At 39.1% G+C, this 12,394-nt stretch overlaps 2 protein-coding genes across 2 annotated transcripts in view; one reads left to right on the top strand and one right to left on the bottom strand.

Moving 5' to 3' along the window:
• Nucleotides 1-3,245, top strand: part of LOC109999340 (corticotropin-releasing factor receptor 2) — a 47,058-nt gene extending 43,813 nt beyond the window's left edge. The window contains exon 12 of the mRNA XM_065954201.1: nt 400-3,245. Within this exon, the coding sequence (XP_065810273.1) occupies nt 400-540 (141 nt within the window). The 3' untranslated portion in view covers nt 541-3,245. The remainder of the gene's footprint in view (nt 1-399) is intronic.
• Nucleotides 3,246-8,618: 5,373 nt separating this feature from the next.
• myl13 (myosin, light chain 13) lies at nt 8,619-12,057 on the bottom strand. Its single transcript, XM_020654376.2, has 5 exons — nt 11,874-12,057; nt 10,585-10,612; nt 9,496-9,645; nt 9,134-9,307; nt 8,619-9,043 (listed from the first exon to the last, which is right to left on the bottom strand). Exons 1-5 carry the CDS (start codon nt 11,979-11,981, stop codon nt 8,937-8,939), a joined length of 567 nt encoding a protein of 188 aa, XP_020510032.1. The 5' UTR covers nt 11,982-12,057; the 3' UTR covers nt 8,619-8,936.
• Nucleotides 12,058-12,394: the final 337 nt, after the last annotated feature.

Genomic DNA, 12,394 nt, shown 5'->3' with positions numbered 1-12,394 from the left:
TTTTGAGTAGGCATTTGGAGTTGGTGCTGCTCTTCTGCTCAGTCAGGGATTGTTTGTTGTTTTGTTTGTTGTTATGATTTAGTTTGTCATGTTGATAATAAATCCCTTTGTTTTGGCGTTGTTAAGGTGTTTATTGTATTTTAATGGGTCAGTGTGTGGATTGTTGTTATGGCGGGGCGTAACATAAACTACTCTAAAACTTTCCATACAGAGAGGGAAGAGCTTATTGGTTCCCCGGGTGTAGCTGTTCATGTAAAAAAATAAAACAGATATACATATAAGAGTGGTAGTAATTTTCATCTTTACAAATATGATGTGATACTCCTTTTCTTAAATAATAAGAGCTTAATTTTTCATGTCATAACATTTGGTCTTCTATGTTCTTATCAATCATTTTAGGTACGCTCGGCAGTGAGGAAACGATGGCACCGCTGGCAAGACAACCACGCCCTGCGAGTGCGAGTGGCCCGAGCCATGTCCATCCCCACATCTCCAACCAGGATCAGCTTCCACAGCATCAAACAGACCACGGCTGTGTGACAAGAGGAAGAGCACATCATCTCCTATAACACATCCAACAGAACAGACTTCATGTTCTACAGAAACACCTACAGAACATACTCATTCCTCTTAAAAGACCAAGTTATGTCTGATATGAGCAAAGACGGACATTTCTGTTGTTTGTGGAAAAAAAATAGCATAGGAAGGTACTACACATGAAGTGTAATTGGAGGAAAAAAGGTTGCAGGAGGTTGTATCTCCTAGAACATACGGTACATGAGGTGTAAGGTTTGAGTTTTCCTGAAGATTAGAGTATCTGACATAAATATGACTTCATCATCAGACTGCCAGAGTGAGTCTTATCGTCTGATCTCTCGGTGTGTTGTCATTGCTGCTGTCATCTTTCAGCCTGCTGGTTTTTTATGGAGTAAGATTATTCTACAAGATTTGCTGCAGGATACTTTTAACAGCTCACACAACTGTAAGCACCTGCTTCATTCTCACGTAGTGGGTGGGCTACGAGGAATTTCTTGCAGTGTAATTAGAAGCGTCAACCAAGATGCACTCAAAATGTTGCCCCAAAAAAAAGAGCCATTTGTGTGTTGTGAATACTGAAATGCTTTTTGAGTAAAATGGTCTGTCTCTTCAACAGCTGCTTTTGACAGGGACAGTAGAGAGGCTCTGGGGGATAGGGCATTTAACCTGAAACAAAAAATTCAAAAGAGACTCTGCTGTTTCTTGCCAAAAGGGATGAAAAGTTATTTTACATGGAGTGTTTTTCACCCCACCTGTGGTGGCACATTTTGTTCAAATTCATTGAAATTACTACTTTTTTACATCCACCCAGTCATTCCAGTCCTCAGAGAAGTCTGACTTCCCTCCTTTCATTGTGTGTACTTTTACACATATTGAGTTGAATTTTTTTTGTCAAGTATTGTACGATTGTTAACATTTTTTTAATACTCTCTGGTCCAGGTAATTGTTTCCCTCATTATTATTTGCTTCCCCCTTTGCTGTCTTTGTTTTTGTCTTCTCAGAGAAGTGAGGGTGTGATCATACAGAGCTATTTAAGCAGAATGTGTTTGAACTCCCCCGAGGCTTATGGGTGAGCAGGCCTACATTAGAGGCGAGTAAAGATACAGCACTCTTTCATTACTGAGTCATTTATGTCATTTGTGTGTAATGTATATGTGTATTGGAAGTGCGGGTAAAGTGGAAAAGATGAATTATTTTGGCTTTATCTTGGTGTTTTTTAATGAGTATCAAAACAAAGCTGCTGTTTCAAGAGGAAAGAAACTTGATGAGTGGGCACCAATTTCCTCTGATGCCAACTCTTTCATCTGCTCAGGCTGCTCACACAATTGCAGGGACAACAACAACCATCTATCTGCAATCTCAAAACCACTTGTCTTTTGTGCTAAAACATGCAGAAGGATCGCGATAAAGGATGAAAAAAAGGATATATTGAGTTACATGAGAAGTTTGATACTTCTCTCATGTATGTGCATCATTTAGCAGTTGGCAGTAGCAACTAGTCAATTAGCTTAGCATAACATAAAGTCTGGAAGCACAGGAAAAGCTTGGCTCAGTCCACATTTCTCCCATCCAAGAAATAGTTTTTGGCACATAACCACTAAAATATAAAGAATGTTTAGTAGTACACTTTGGTTATTGAATGGGTTTTAACATTGAACATGTTGAAATATGAGCATTAGAGTTATTGGTGGATATATGTTGTTAAGATGCTGTTTCTCATGTTTCTAGTCTTTGTGCTAAACTAAGCCAGCAGACAGCTTGCAGTATTTTTATTTTTAACAGTCATGACAGAAGATCTTCTCATCTGACATTAAAACAAGAAACAGCGTCAAACTTTTTTTGGGAAAAATTATCCATTTTCAGCTTGTTTTATTTGGTTTATTTTTTCTTTTAAGTTAAATCTATGGGTTACTTATTTGTGATTCTATGTCAGGATTAAAATACACTGGATCTGTTCTGTGGTTTTGGATTTTAAAGATAAAAGAGAATCTCTACTGAATTGTGACCAAATGTGTTTAATGTTGTTATGTATAAAACATGTTGTCTGTCCTTGTTGTACTTTGTATTTTCTGTTACATTATAGAAGACATTTACAGTTTCGGTAAACAGCTGCCCTTCTGGACTGACAAAAGCCTTTTTTTTGTTTCAAACGTCGATCATCCAAAGGGATTCTATTGTAAATATTTGATCCTGTTTTATAAACCAACATTTCTGTTTTCCCAATCACAACTTCTGCGGGTGTAACACAGAGCGCCTCCCCATGATCGAATAAATGTGAAATATGTTTTGACAAAAACAAAAAAAAAACAGATCATCTACTCAAATTCACCAAAGAGACAAATCATGTTTACCAGCATCCAGAATTTTATTCTCCCCACATTACAAAAGTTGTCACTGCCCTTAGTAGACCAAATCGTATGTTTATTTGATTTTTACTCCATTTACTGTACACAATTTCATGTATTCAATGCTGTGTGACATCAGAGTTGTCATTCATCACTGTACCTGGATACATCTGACCAACTGATTATATGGGAAACTACATGTCCAACCACCTATGTTGCCTTACAAGTGAAAAAAATGCATTCTATATGTCAAAAGTAAGCTAATGTTACTGTAAATAACGTTTCATTGTGTTATTGATATACATTTGTACATGCACATGTGAAAGGAAAAAATGTTAATTTGATTAAAAACTATTACTCTTATTACAGTGTTTGTGTTTTCATGGTTTAGTCTCTCTTTTTTTCTACAGAGCTTCTTGTAAACAACATTGATCAGAGTTGCCAGAGTGCAAGATACATTATGTCTCTGCAGTTACATTAGGCAATCTGACATTAGCTGCATATTATGCTAATGTGATCTGCTGAATGTATTCATTTTATTTCTCTCAAAGCGCTGTGTGAAATAAATGTAGCAGTCTTGTAATGATTTAATCAAATAATTATTCTCATGATAGAGTTCACTAATGCAGCTTCACTGACACTGTGGCATGTAATTGTTTTACTTGCAAATATAGTTTTCAGGGATGCAAGTGAAGATGCCCTGAGAGAACATTATGTAATACTGTATGAATGTAGAGACAGTTTTTCTTAATTTCAGCCTGCGCTGGAGTGAAGTGGAGCAGAAACTGCTGCCTGGGCTCAGGACCCTCAGGGCTTTATGAGTTATACATCTCCAAACAATTAGCCGAGACTCTGATGCAGCTTGTTGTGACAATTAATGCTTTTGATGCCTTATAACAGTATGAAAGGCGGACCATGGATGTGATGTTCTGGAGTGTACCCATGCCTGAGGCAAGAAGCATATCTGCACTCAATTGTGGATCGTTTGCCCCGAGCTCTTGGCTTCTACATTAAACTGCATTTCACCAGTCATTACCTCAGGAGTAGATGACTGACAGCCTGAGGCCCCCGTCATAGCCATAATGATGCTTCATCATTATTGTCATTTTATATGCTATGATGAGGTGTTTCCTGATGGACTATACATCATTTTGTAAATAGATCAACAGTTGGTTTTCTAATCATTTCAGAAACAATTGCTTTTGGAGAAAGCAATGTCTTTAAGAGTACAGATCCTGAGTTGTATCTGGCTTGGAGGGCTCTGTTGAGATGACTCATAAAGGTCTGGTACATTGTATTAAGAGTTGACTGTGAAAACAGCTGTTTGATGTCACCTGTACCTCTTAAATGAGCTTTATCAAGCATGACAAAACACATTATTACCATTCAAATATTTAGCTATATTGTAAACTTCTATACAACATTTTGAGTTCAGAACCCAACTTCTAGAAAAATGCTGTTTTATGTCCATGTCTCAGCTACATTACCCACTAGATATTAAAAGGAAATAAATTAAAATGTTTTATTATTAGCAACTCTTCTTATTTTCTATATATTGAATTAATTTATTTTGTAAAAATAAGGGAAGTGTCAGTGAACATCAGTCTGTGCTGCCTGTATGTGATTCCATATGTGGTTTTGTGTTGTTTCAAGTCTGAAAGCAAATGTGGCACAACTTAAACAAACCTTACCCTTAGAGTTTGTAGTCTATACGCTCCTGCTAATCAGCTGATTATGCTAACTATTGTAATCAATAAAAAAAGGAATGATAGGTTACTTAATGACATTAGTGGCCATGAGTCACAGACCGCTTAGTCCTGCAATTAAGATGCTAACATGCATTGTTCAATTAGTTTTAAATAAAGGCTATATGTACAATTTTAGAATGGCAAAGTAAATAGGATGTAGTTATTGAATAAAATGTATAATCTCCAATAAAACTTTTATTTAAAACGTTCTATGTGTCTAAAACTCCTCCTGGGTTCTAGACTTATCGCTCTTTGGCCTCCATTGACTCTCGTCATGTTGGGCATCTTGACTTCCTCCAGCACGTTAAGGAAGTCATGATGCCAAACATGGAGGTTAATGATGAGACTGAGGAGTTTAATTATAACATGGCCTGCCTGAAGAAACTAAGTAAGTGTCCTCCCTGAGCTGAAAGAAAGCTACCTCTGCCATGTCTCAATGGTTTCACGGGCTAAAATTAGCTATAGCTGGCAGGCAGCAGCTAGCTGATAGGATTTTTGTATTGCTGTTTGAATGGAATGAAATGCATTGATGGAATAAATTGTGCATGTGTTATTTACATAATCTTAGGCGTACACAATGGAACCAATTGTTAGGGATTGATGTTTGGTAATTATGTATTATTTTCATTTGTTCATTCAGAACATACTGAATTCATTGTAATTCAGTTTTCATGTAGTAAAATGCATGTCTTTAAACCTCTACTATTAACACTGTGGGGGGTGTACTACAAAGCAGGATTTTTCATTGTTTGACGACCCCTATTCTTTACTTATATCATCCTCCTTTCTTCAACAGAAACTGAAAAAGCACCTGAGCATTTAAGTTGTGTTTTTAAGATGTATGATTATGTGCAGCCTACTTATGGCTTTGAATTATCTTTTCACTGGCTAGTCATTTTAAGTGGCTTTGTGCCACTCTGGTACCATTGAAGCTGCAGCTGAAATATAACGTCTGAAGCTGTCATACACGCCACAAGAATAGTCATGGTAACACATTTAATATAAGGAATTTTTTTCTGACAGTTGTCCTTGTTGCATGGTGCTGGAGCTTTGTTATTTAAGTCTGTAGGCGCCTTAACTTCTTTACATTTTCATATAATTTCCACAGAGTTTGTTTCATGATGATTTGCTGACAGCAGACTTGTTCATAATTGAGTGATAGGTTATAGTCTATGAAACAAACTCCGCCCTTTTTATGTGAACGCCCTCGTTGAAACCATGGTTGAAACTCTGAGTTGATTTATCAGGTTGATATCCAAAAGGTAATCCAAGATACCCTGGGTGTGTTGAATTGGCTTTGAAGTCTAGGCCCCAGCTCCCCAACCATATTTCTCTGGTGCTGTTAGAGCCAATGATTCATACAATAATGGGAACATCTTTTAGGTGATCCTCCCTCTAGAAATGTAATGCATAGTTTCTGTGACAACTAAGCTGGCAGTCAGAGAAATCGCTTCAGAAGCTCAAACCTTTAGGTAATGAAATGTGAAGCCTGACTAAACATACCTGTCCAATTTATCAAAATAATCAAGTTAAACATCAAATGAGAAATGTTTTATTCCAGCGTGACATTCTCTCCATAATTCTTGACCTGTGGGAGCTAAGATTGGGTACAATTTAAGTGCATTTTACTAAGAACATCGTTGCCATTTATCTGGAGACACATTAAGGAAATGATTCCATTATGATACAGACAGCCGGCTAAATAACTCTGGATGTGCAGTTGACTCAAAAGATCTTAAAAACCACAAACTGGTGTCATCCTGGAGGTCCAGTGGAAAATGTGCTGTGCACAAATAATGTCTAAATATAAATCCTGATGTTCAGGTTGGAAGAGGGCTGAGTGACAAAGACAATGTAGGATGAAGGTCAGCACAACAGAGAGGGAGATGTGCTTTGGAAAAGCCAGGAACAGAGAAAGTCATGTTAAAATAAAATAAAAAATAGTTTGGGTGGATTGATTTTCAGATTAGTTTAACCCTTATTAAACTGGAGGGCAAGTCCTAACCTTAACTTGTTTATCTCCAATCTCATCCTACCCACAACATCCTACCCACAAGCTTAGTTTGCACTATAGTGAATGCCTGACTGGCTGTACAACAAAACAACTTTAAAGGATTTACAAAACATGTGAACTGTTTCTCCTTATAAGTAAGTCCATATTTTTAATTTTTACATTTCACCAATCTTTCTATGCTTTAAACATCCCACGCTGTAGCATCAGTTGAAACAACAATCTTGAGCAGGTTCAGGTCCAGGTGGTTCTGACTGCACCAGAGGGCCAGCTGTTCCATCTCCCGTCTGTAAGCAGTCTCGTCCACGTCCTGGATGAGACCGATGACTGTGGTGTCGTCTGCAAACTTCAGGAGTTTCACAGAAGGGTCCCCTGAGGTGCAGTCGTTGGTGTAGAGGAAGAAAGGGAGAGAACACACCGCTGGGGAGGGCACCAGTGCTGATTGTCCGGGTGCTGGATGTGATGCTCCCGAGCCTCACCTGCTGCCTCCTGTCAGTCAGGAAGTTGGTGATCTACTGAGTTGGGTGAGTTTCCGGTGGAGGATATCTGGGATGATGATGTTGAACGCCGAGCTGAAGTCCACAAACAGGATCCTAGCGTATAGGTCCCCGGAGGGTCGAGGTGATGCAGTCAGGGCGACGGGCCTGTAGTCATTGAGTCCTGTGATGGCGGGTTTCTTCGGGACTGCACAAGGGCACTTCACAGAGCTCCAGTGATGTGTTGAAGATTTGAGTGAAGATGTGGGCAAGCTGCTCAGCACAGACTCTCAGGCAGGAGGGGGACTGGTCTGGTCTGGGTTTCCTGTAGTTATGTCCCACAGGCCTAGTCCAAACTGCCTTAAGGTCGTTAGCTGAGAAACTGTGTTTTAGCTTCTCAGTGTAGCTCCTCTAAGCTACCCTGATCTCCTTTGTCAGCTTGTTTCAGTTTGAGTATTACAAAATAATAATTACATGTGCCAGAAGGTTGTATTCTTTTCACACCAGTTAAAAAAAGAGAAAGAAAGCAGGATTATTCAATAGACAGGGTACGGTGAAAGTGTGTTTTGGGGTTAAAGGGCATCTGAATTGATTATTGCATTATTGGCTGACTGTACTTGAGGTGTTGAAGGATGCAGATTCATCAACAATTTGAATGATGCCATTGGAGATAAGAAATAAACATGTAAATTCTAGGGTGCCGCTTTAGCAGTTAGAGTGTGCGCCCCATTTACAGAGGCAAAAAGTCCTTGTCACAGCGCTTGAGGGTTGGGATCTGACCACAGCCCTTCATGCATGTCACCCCTACTCTCTCCTCCTAAAATCTCCTCCCTCTTCGGCTATCCTATCCAATAAAGGCAAAAATGTCCCAGAAAAATAACTTTCCTTCAGTTTTAAAGTATGTTGACCATGGATTGTCACAAGAGGATTTAGAGATTTGTCATGCTTTTATTTTTGTGTTCAATACAGGACCAGAGCATCTGCATAAAAAAATAGTGTAATCCAGTAAAGGAACAGGAAAGGATGATATTTTATTCAACAGTATTAACAGACCCCCTGAAACGAGAATGAGGAAACCATTATTTAGGCAACAGCTCGCCCTGCTGGCTCAAGAATGGAATTGTAACATATCCCTCAGATACCTGTTACAATTCACAGTAACAGTCTGACTGAATGTTTTGTCTCATGTCCTTTATCACACTGTTCACTTGTAGCTCTTCTTGGAAAAAATGGACAAAAGGCAAATAGAAAGTTATAAACAATGGATAATTTATATTATGCTTATAAAATATCTGAGGATATCTAAATTCAACATGCTAAAGACATAGTCAAACATGATCCAATGAAGATGCACTAATGGAGAGAAAGGACTGCGCTCCAAACCCCAACTTGCTTACATTGCCTCGCTCAAAGGCACCGTGGCCTTGCCCAGGAATTGAACTAGCACCTCTCAGCTTTTTTTTTTTAGAACACACAATAAACCACAGCTAGGGAGCACTGATTGAAGAAAAGAACATCATTAGATGTATTTATTTATTTATTTACCAAGGTCCACAATATCAAGAGTGATAATGTCCAATATGAGCACAGCATCAACACATGCGTTCCTAGAAAAACACTGTGAAATATTGATGAGTTATAAATCAATCTGATGCGCATGGAAATGGGAAATATACAAGACGGGATTCACAGAAAACATCTGAAGATCTGCTGTGGTCAATGATTTATTTTCTAGTGCAGGAGAAACAGACTCATTACTCACTCATTGATTTTGTATTTCAGAGTGATGGAGCACCAGAATGACAATAAGGAACCCTTTTTATGAAGCCATAATGTATTTAACAAATGCTTCATAATTAATGCATCCGTTAGCATCCTCTTGGTTTTGCATGAGCTGCTCCACCTCGCCCTCCTTCATCTTCTCACCTGCAGAAGGAAGATATCAGGAGATGTGTCAGCTTAATCATTGCAAGACAGCTTTAAAAATACAGCTCGCAGTAAGACTGTTAAACTCACCGAGTGTTGCCAGAACGTGCCTGAGCTCAGCCCCCATGACTGTGCCGTTGCCCTCCTTGTCAAAAACCCTCAGACCCTCCACAAAGTCCTCATATGTTCCACGTTCCTTGGCCTTGCAGATGTGTTGGTGTATGGGCAGAAACTGGTCAAAGTCAAGCATCTTGGTTTGCATTTCTGAGGGAAATGATAAAAGGATTTTAAAAAAGTTTGGACTCTTATAGAGCATCTGCACAGACTTTAGTCATGAGACTATTTCACATTATTTGAGTCTTTCAGATGCTGCTTTCAAACCTCATTCAAAGTAGTTGTAGCATATGCCAACATTGAATAATTCAGCATATTGATCTTGATAAGAAACCCACCTTCAGGCTTGGGCTTTCCAAGGACATGCATGATCTCTGTGTTTGTGGGATTCTGGCCCAAAGCTCTAATCAGATCACCACATTGATCGTAAGTGATCTTCATCTCGCTGGCAGGTGTCCTGTCAAACAGCTGGAAAGCATCTTTGAAGTCTGGGGACAAATGAAACGGTTTATTATTTTTAATTGACATTCAGCTAATGTTATCCAAATGTACATGCAGAATCTCTTGAGAAAATGCCTTTAAAGGGAACAATATGTAACTCTGACATAGAGCGTTTCAAATTGGTACTGCAGTCCAAATTCAAAAAATTGCAGAGAGCTGTCTCCCCCTGCCCCTTCCTCCCAAGAGTCGAAGCGGACACGGAAGCTTCAGTGTCTAGCCAGCTCTGCATCAGTCTTGAAACCTTTCTCCATTTTTCATCGCCAATATTTATCCTATTTTTCTGGTTTCTGGTTGTTGAGCTTATTAAGAAAATGCAGAGGCTTTTTAGGTAAAATAAAATCAGTTATGTCTGAACAGGTTTGCTTGCTTGCTTCCATCACTGCAACACCTGTGGTTTGCCGTTTGCCTGGTCAACCAAGAGGCGTCTAATAAAGCGTGTTGGGGTGTTAACACTGCCTCCCCTCTCTGGTCAAAACGAAAACAGCACATTCTGGACTGGAATCGAAACTTACGTTAGGAGAAGGACATACTGGTTGCTGCATTGTTTTTTTTTTTTAGAGAAGCCATTGCTTCAACATGTTTCCTTAATCCCTGATGGTATATTGCAGTCATTTTATGATTAGAAGATATCTTACACATTGCTCCTTTGAGATGCACTAAAAGGAGAAAACATTCAAAACGGCTATAAGCAGAGGTCTTCCCCTCTACTTTGACTGACATGTGCATTCATCTCCTTTGAAAGGGATTAACTCAGATGGACGTGTTTACTCTATTATGATATCATATCCCTAAACCACTGTATCATCAGCTGTTGCAGAACATTTCTCACACACTAATGGGCAGCACAATCACACAAACCATCCATCCTGGCTAAAAATAGCTGACAGTCCATGCAACACACATGACAACAATAACAACAGCCTTACCCTCAATCTGCTCAGGGGTGAATTCCAGCTGAAACAAAGACACACAGGAAACTACAAAATTAGATGATTACTAAATTATTTGTCCACTTCAGAAAGAAAACAAGTTTATCAGAATGATATGCAAAAATTGTTGTGTGCACCCTCATTGTGTCTTTGCAAAATATCAGGTTACGGTCAGCATCTGCTCCATCCACAGTGCATGGTTTATAGTGACCTTGGGTCTCACATGCTCTTCTGTCAGTATGCCTTTTGTCTGCTACTGTCAGATTCATTCGAAATTATTTTAGATATGATTTTAGAAGAGAATTTGGAGAACGACAAACACCATTGGGACGTTGAGTACAACCTCAAAGGAATCGTGAATTTATAAAGAAAAAGAGAATCCTCAACAGGTTTTATTTTAAGTTTAATTTTAAGGAAACTTTTAAGAGGCAAACATGTTCAGCAAACTCTTGTCTTTCTATTAAAATTGACTTTTAAGATACACAATCCACTTTAATATTTTACACACAAACTTAATAATGAGAGTCAGGATATCCTCTGATATTGCCCAAAGTGTCTGTCTGATGTCTAGCCATCTACAAACCTCAGCCCCAATGACACATCTGTAAAAATATTATCCAAACACTTATCTAAGCATGTCTAAAAATGGATGGCGATGGATGTAATTATCTCTATTTTTCTTCCTCCCAGCTTTTTCCACCCCCTTTTTTTTTTTGCACAGAGAGGAATGATACAGGGTGGTCTGCCATTCATGGGCATAATGAAAATCATATTTTGTGGCTTTAACCACACTCTATTGTAACGTGGCAAGAAAACATTGCCCTGATGAGAAGGGGCCAAGTCAGCAGAAGATCTTTCCATGATGTGTGCTGGCTGCCACTGAACCTCTCCTTAACATAAATCACACATTCTTCTCTAAAACACAATGTTTTAAGCTTTTTTAAAGAGCTAAAAAAAAACAACACTTTATCAGGATTAACATGCTGCTCTGACTAATCCTGTTTTGGCTGCAATGCCAAGATTATGTCACATGGGGTCTCTTATTCTCTTCAAACAGCAGCTTGACCGTTTACCATTGAACGTGTTAATAAAGAAATCCTCTTATTAGGGATCATATAAGACGATGATAACAAAATAATAACAAATAATTCAATAACCATTTTAACGCTTAACCCAAGTGATGCTCATCGGTAATTTAAAGATTGAAACCTTGAAGTCAATCTCAATTTTTAATTCCCTGTGCCTTGCTATAAGTGAAATAATTGTTTTTTTGTTTTGTTTTTTACCGTCACTGTTGTGGGGTCAAATTCCGGGGTCTTAGGGCGCTCTGGCTCTGGGGCTTTTGGGGTCGCAGGTGCAGCAGGCTTCGGCTCCTCCTTCTTCTTCGGTGCCATCTCAGAAAGCTTTCAGGCTACAAGGGGACGACTGACACAACAGTGAGGGATTCAGGACTGTGCATGTAGTGGTGGCCTATTAGAGGTCAGGCCTCTTTATCCACTGTCCGCAGGTGTCATCTACACCCTTGGCATGCCTTACCACAACGCCAACAATAGAGGAAGGACTATAAAAGGATATGTCTTTGTGCTTCTATTTAAGACAAAGGCTGCTGCGTGTGTGGACATCATCAGTACATGGTTGATGCAAAATTATATTGGCTGAAACCCAGGGCCTGGAAGCGTCTGTTAATCAGGCTATTTCTATCATCACAAGTGTGACCCTGCGCTAGCTGCCTAATTCTGGTGTGCTGACTTTGATCAGCCAAGTGTGCTGGTTATTAGTGAGAAAGGGAGCAGCAGGAAATTAATAA

This window comes from Labrus bergylta, chromosome 4 (genome assembly GCF_963930695.1).
Source record: "Labrus bergylta chromosome 4, fLabBer1.1, whole genome shotgun sequence".
Taxonomy (NCBI): Eukaryota; Metazoa; Chordata; class Actinopteri; order Labriformes; family Labridae; genus Labrus; species Labrus bergylta.
Note: the sequence above shows the minus strand (reverse complement) of the source record. Positions and strands in the feature narration are given on the sequence as shown.